The 7,500-nt window shown below is 36.5% G+C and overlaps 1 protein-coding gene across 3 annotated transcripts in view; it reads left to right on the forward strand.

Moving 5' to 3' along the window:
* Positions 1–7,500, forward strand: part of LOC144980993 (peripheral plasma membrane protein CASK-like) — a 463,618-nt gene that overhangs the window by 201,265 nt on the left and 254,853 nt on the right. For 2 of the 3 annotated variants that reach the window (XM_078929038.1, XM_078929037.1), the window contains exon 11: positions 4,020–4,138. In XM_078929038.1, coding sequence (XP_078785164.1) covers positions 4,020–4,138 — 119 coding nt within the window. Of the gene's footprint in view, positions 1–4,016; positions 4,139–7,500 lie in introns of all 3 variants that reach the window. The other variant, XM_078929036.1, reaches the window with a different exon arrangement.

Below are 7,500 nucleotides of genomic sequence, written 5' to 3' on the forward strand. Positions count from 1 at the left end.
TGAATTGAATTTAGATTTTATATAGCACAATATCCACTAAACGTGCTCAAAGCGCTTTACAAGGGGTCCCTGGCCTACAGCAACATTTAACATGCAAGACGGGACATGACGCCTGTAGGCGATATTGCAATTTTTTTCGGACAGAAACAACGCTGTTAACGGCCAGGTACTCATTTAAACCTGAGTACGGTGGGAGAATGTGAGTAAAAGCCTTCTCCAAGGACTCAACTATGCGCCGAGCGAGGCTAAAACCCAGGACCTTCCGATCCGAAAGCGAGTGTCATACCACAAGACCACATAGCCGACTTTAAACAAGCATGTTCAGTGACAGGATCCGTGACAGTGATTGGGTCAGGACCTTTACACACATTGCTCTCTGCCTTGATTGAGTACCTGGCTATCGACGGATATTTTAAGACTGTACAAAAAAGGACGAGGCGACATTAACAAAGTCAAATAATTTGGGGAATAAAGAAATCAATGTGAAGTGGTTCATTATGATGAAATCGTAGTAATGTTCAATATAAATATGTGTATTATTATTTATTGTATTCCACTTAACTTGAATGAATGAGTTTTCCTTCCTTATATTTTCTTGCATCGAACTAATTTCATTTGTGGACGTTTACCTCTCTTTCATCCATTGAAATTAACACAAGGGAAATAATCCAGTCAGAAAATTGCTATTAATATAGTTATATACCCTGGCCATTTGTTAGGGAACATTCGAACTAGCTGCAATTTTATTTTATGGCACAAGTGTGATTTAAGCAATAGATATTATATTATAGATGGGTGACACAACACAATGAATTTAATTTATTCCTGACTAAAGGGCGTCCTTTGTGTCATCTCTAACAAAGACTAAGACAACCGCAAAAAAAAAAAAAAAAAGAGCAATGGGGTCTAAGTTTCTTGCTCAAGGAAAATACGAAATGCTCAAAATGCGGAGCTCGAATCCTGTTTCACACGCGGTGGTTTGGGTTATAGAAGTTGGGGGGAGGGGGGGGGGGGGGGGGGGGGGGGGGGGGGGAATAGGTGTAAGTAAGTTAAGTGTCTTGTCCATTTTAGTCATCTCGCCCCTTTGAGAAGACTCTGCAAAGGATGGACGGGGGGGGGGGGGGGGTGGGTGGGGAAGAGAGAGAGAGAGAGAGAGAAGAGAGAGAGAGAGAGAGAGAGAGAGAGAGAGAGAGGAGGGGGGGGGGGGGGGGGGGGGGGGGGGGGGGGGGGGGGGGGGGGGAGCTATCATTTATAATGAAAGGTTTAAGATGGAAACCTGGCCGTAAGAAAAGGAAGATGGAAATACCTAATTTCGAAAAAGTGTTCAACCCATACCCAGGGTATAATAAATCTTGTGTTTGTACTCGTTTTCATGCAGATAATATTGCTTCTGAACGCGGGAAGAAATAAATACAGACAATAAAAGGAATTAAAAGCTTCAATTTGGTTTACGAATACAGATGATTTGGACGCTTCGGGTTTTCCTTTTGTGAGAAATACACGATTAATGAGACATTATATACAAATCAGTGGTATCGAGTAATGTGTGTAAAGTAATGTGTGTAAAGTGAAGTGTGTAAAGTAATGTGTATAGAGTAATGTGTGTAAAGTAATGTGGGTAAAGAAATGTGTGAAAAGTAATGTGTTAAAAGTAATGTGTTAAAAGTAATGTGTGAAAAGTAATGTGTGAAAAGAAATGTGTGAAAAGTAATGTGTGTAAAGTAATGTGTGTAAAGAGCCTCACACAATCATTCCCTCACTGAACAGGCTTGCTTAAAGTTAAAGCCGCTTTACTTTGTTACGGGAAGATACAAACATACCCACATATCTTCCATATATTCCTCTAAGACTCATTCTTAAACTTACACAAGCACACATGCTTTTTATCTCTCATTCACCTTAACTAACTCTGTCCTAGAGATTTTTGCTACTTTTCAAAATGGGAAAAATGTATTAAAAGTGAGCATGTAAATAGATAGTTTTATTCAACTACCATGCAAAAACTAAAAACATAAAGTTTTGATACTACGCCTATAATTTGTCTCAGAAAAATGTAATAAATAGGAATGGGGTTAGTGTAACCCGGGTAAACTACGGATATAGTCGGTGTTAGGGTTGAGTGAGTTAACAACGCTATCATAATATCTCATTCGTATTCAGTGTCTCAATCATCATGTTTTGTTGACAAAGGACAAGAAACCCGAAACGTCCACATCATCTGACTATTCCCGTTTATCTGGGTGGGGATCCTGACCTCCCATAGCGGGCAGGGAGGTACATACTGTGTTTTCTATCCCCTTATATCTGTTTTCCAACTTGCTTTCTGTCTTTGTCTCGGAATGAGATTACTTGGTTTTTGTCCTGGCACTGGCCGGAATCCTAACTGGGAGGGAAACAGTCAAATGCATAGTTATTGTTTTGGGAGATGATATTTTTTTTCCTTTAAATCATCTCTCTGTTATGTTTTATTATTTTTATTTTGAATGTATAATGTAAGCATTTGAGTGTGTTCCTCTTTGTTGGATTTTGTGCTTGTGTCTGGATGAGACTTGTAGGTGATTTCAAACTAAGTACATTGGTGGTATGCTCTTGGAATCTACATCTGATCCCTATTTGTTCTCAATCCCCTTTGTCTTACTTTTTCTTGGGTGCTTTAATTGTAATTCTAGAACTTTTTACTATCCCATTTTCTTCCTTTTTACTGGCGCTGATATAACCTAAATGTGTTGCAAGCGCCGTAAAGCCCTTAAAAACAAAAACAAACAAATTCCCGTTTATCGTTGTTATTTATCATGTTTCGATAACTTCGAAATTCCTCTTGTGGCTGTCTTCGAAATTCCTCTTGTGACTATATTCACACCAATACTAACACGAGATATTTGAATCATGTTCACCTAATTATATTATTGTACTCATAGATTGTAGGTTTTGTCTGTGCTAATCAAATTTATCCCATTCCAAATTAGCACGCATGTCAATAATTGCCCATTGTATCCAATCATTAGCCCTTGAGTGAAAAGGCAATTAGCTAAAAATTCACCCTATGACAGCATCGTCAATATTATTGTTATTATTATTATTATTATTATTATTATTATTATCATCATCATCATCATCATCATCATCATCATCATCATCATCATCATCATCATCATCATCATCATCATCATCATCATCATCATCATCATTATTATTATTATTATTATTATTATTATTATTATTATTATTATTATTATTATATATTATTATTATTATTATTATTATTATTATTAAAATATTTTTTTTTATTATCTATTTATATATTTGTTTATTTATTTACTTTTTTCCATAAGTAAGTTAATATTCTGTGACTCCATTATCATTTTCTTTATTGACGAAAATAAAAATTAATTGTTTTTATGAAATAAAAAAGTAAATAAAGAAAGAAAAAAAAAAGAGAATAGTTTTGATCATGCAAACTTGATAAACAAAGACTCTTATATTTTTTTATCTTGTGCCATGTCCGTGGTTTAGAAATACACTCCTCCCCTCCCTCCTGGAGATGCCAATGTCAGTTTAAGGGGTGCAATGCAGAATGGGCATTTATTAGGCGAATTATAAAATTAGTATTGAGTGTGTGTTGGGGCCAGGGAAGGGGGAGGGAAGAGTATGAATAAGTGTAACCGCCAACCCATGAATATTCGCACTGGGAATCAGAAAATTCATTTTATTTATTTATTTATTTATTTATTTATTTATTTATTTATTTATTTATTTATTTATTTATTTATTTACTTAATTAGTTATTTATTTATTGGTTCGTTTCATTATATTTTTTTGTATATGTTTATTTACTATTTAGAATTTATTTCGGTTTCACCTTTCACCCATTAAAAACCATTACGTTACTACTAATACATTCACGTCCTTACACGTTTCACTCGGACACGTCACGTAACGTAGTCGCACCTTTAACACGCATGCTCGCACATTTTTCTAAGACTGCATTATTTCTGCTGTGTATCCCTTCCAACAAGGAGCTGTGTCCCAGGTCCTGGACTCCTTGGAGGAGATTCAGCTATTGTCCGACTGTGGCCAACAACACGCCGACTTCCTGGAGTCCGTCTTCAACGACACCAAGCTGGTTGCCCTGCTCACGGTGAGTACTCACTTTCATTTCAAAGGAGCGATTGAGAGAGAGAGAGGGAGAGAGAGAGAGAGAGAGAGAGAGAGAGAGAGAGAGAGAGTTTGTTTATTAGTACGTGTAGTTTATTTATTAGTACATGTATGTATATGTCTGTGTGTATGTATGTCTCTGTGTGTTTGTGTGTGTGTGTTTGTGTGTGTGTGTGTGTGTTTGTGATAGAGAGAGATACAATGAGATTAATTGGAGAGAGAGAGAGTAAAAGAAAAAAGATAGATGAGTGCGAGAGAGAACGTTTGTTACTGAGTCTATGAGAGATTGAGAGAGAGAGAGAGAGAGAGAGAGAGAGAGAGAGAGAGAGAGAGAGAGAGAGAGAGAGAGAGAGAGAGAGAGAGAGAGAGAGAGATTCTTAATTTCAGTGAAATACAGATGCATGATCCTTCCACAGCATTGTTATCTATCTACATCCAAAACGTTGTAAATGACATTATCTATACTATGCCGAATATAAAACAAGTCTGCCATTTCTTTGGTCTACAAGTTATGGCTCATCGCCAACTTATGACATCATGGAACATTAGGTATAAAATTCCCATCACTGTGAAATGTTGGTTATGATAGCATTTTAATTGTACATCTACTTCTTTAATCTATTTTACTGGAGTTTAGCAGCGTCGAAATAGATTACGTTCTGGTATAATAATATTGTTCACTCCTACCTCTATCCTTTATATATGACATTTATCCATCCATCCATCCATCCACCTACCTATCTATCTACCTGCATACTTATCTATCTATCCATCTATCCATCCATCCATCCATCTGTCTATCTATCTATCTATCTATATATCTATCTATATATCTATCTTTCTATCTATCTATCTATCTATCTATCTATCTATCTATCTATCTATCTATCTATCTATCTATCTATCTATCTATCTATCTATCTATCTATCTATCTATCTAGCATCTAAATTCGTTGATCTTAATTATTTACTTTTTACATTTTGTCATTTTCCATTATTTCACTTCCCATAATTCACCTTCGCCTTAACCCACACATACTCGCCTCCCCCCCCCCTCTCTCTCTCTCTCTCTCTCTCTCTCTCTCTCTCTCTCTCTCTCTCTCTCTCTCTCTCTCTCTCTCTCTCTCTCCATCTCTCCATCAACGTTGCATTTCGACTCGTATAATTCTTCCCTCCTCATCAGCAACTGAAGGCTATTTCATAATAATCAGACTTCATTAATTATGCGTTTCCTTTCCAGAGGTTTCTATTCTCCTCCCCCTCCCCCCCCCCCCCCCCCCCTTCTCCACCGCCCCACAGTTACACAATGTTTTCTTTGTATAAAATCACATCGGGTTTTGGGAGTGGTGAATGTCTTTCATTTATTTTTATTTTTCTAATGAATTCCACGTTAATAGGATTGAATTCTTTCCCACTTATCTCAATGTTTGTTTGAATTCCAGATATTGTGTGTCGTGGTTTTCAGACACGGTGGGAAGCGTGTTTGTTGTCGTTACACACGTTTATATATATATATAATATATATATATATATATATATATATATATATATATATATATATATATATATATATATATATATATATATATCATGACCTGTAGAATGTTTCTAATGTGTGACCCATCGGCTTAAAACGGTAATATTATGTCGGGATGGTTTATGTGGTGTGATATTGGCAGATTGACTGACAGAATTGGCTAAAATTCAGATTTGTATGCGCTTTAATAGGGTGGATAACTTTTCAATAGTAGTTGTCAAGACCCAAACATTTGACAATACAGGCCTTTATACAATATACTATGAATACCTACCTCATAAAACTGTGGAATTCATGATTTTAATTGTAATTTAGCGAATTTCTTTATATTTTTGGATTCTAGAATTACCAAACTACCTGATAAGTGGACTAGCCAATTTTCTCTCCCCCCCCCCCCCCCCCCCACCACCACCAAAAAAATTACCCTCAAAGCCATAATATGAGATTTGTGCCAACAATGTTTGTTTTCGTAGAAAATGTTAAAAGCCACATCTTTGATCATTTTAACTTTGAATTTTACCATTCATCATCTGGTTCGACTTGACATAATACCAGATGGAGGTGGTAGGAGGAGGTCACCATTATGGATAGGATTGCTTTGATATCTTATATGGACCATACGGCTCCAATCAACTTCAATACAAATTAAATTACTGTCCAAAAGCACTTTCAACTTGATAACAAACCAAAGACCAGTGCAGTATTCATGAGATAAAGGTCTGAAACATCGAATATGAAACAGTCAGTGCCAGGCAAAGATGAGAGAAACATACAAGAAAAAATAAAATAGATAAAATTCCCTTTATTCATCCCATAGGGGAAATTACCCTCTTAGGTCCATTCCAAGGAAAGACTGGAATAACCCAGGCATCAGTCGTAGTGCAGCGCCACAAATTGAGCTAGGACGAGGTGACTTGCTCAAGGCCACACAGCGCAGCGGCTGGTAATCGAACTCGGTGGCTTCCGGGTACGGAGCAAAGACCGTACCGCTGAGCCACGCTTCCCCTAATAGAAAAGCAGCTAAAATGTTTTCTTTGTTTGGCAATTGTTTCATACTTACTTTTTCAGATCTTTGTCTACACAATACCTGCTCCCTAATGTGTCACTTCAACAGGATAGTTAGTTACTTATTGATTATTTATAGTTATCAAATACTATAGATAGTATGCGCTTGGCTAAGAAGCTCATAACATTGCCATCCGGAATTATAACGGACCTACACACAAAACTGTGTGTATCCATGAACGTTTATAGTCAGGTTAATACAGTTCAGTGAGCATTACTCATAAACGCGGGCGCAAAAAAATAATAACAAAGACCTGAGTGACGTCATCTTTACTATCTATACTGTGTTTTTGGTTTTCTTTTTCTTTTCTTAATTTTTTGTTTGTTTTGGTTACAATTTCGCATTTTATGATTATATTATAATTTCATTTAACAGGCAGACTTTTCTTATTTTTGGGTGAGATTCCGATTTCATCTTGAAAGAATGAAGCTACATGCGTAATATTAACGTCTCTCGCAAAGCAAGGTAATAGGATACTCCTTATAGGAATCGTATATTATCCTGAAACAGTTTGTAAAGTGTCTTACACAAGAACACAATTACCGAGGTCAGAAATTGTTATTAGTGTCACACATCTTTGTACCGCATTACTTTGTTGAAAACAAAATGTTGAACTAAAATCCGAAAGGCCATTTGTATTGAACACCTCAAATATAATCTCTTTCTCTTCTCCCTCCTTCTGCTCCTCTTCTCCTCTCATCACCATCCTCTATTCTTTCTCCTCCTTCTCTTTCACCACCAC

Source organism: Berghia stephanieae, chromosome 10, assembly GCF_034508935.2.
Source record: "Berghia stephanieae isolate SIO BIC M18660-M18661 chromosome 10, UCSD_Bste_1.3, whole genome shotgun sequence".
NCBI lineage: Eukaryota > Metazoa > Mollusca > Gastropoda > Nudibranchia > Aeolidiidae > Berghia > Berghia stephanieae.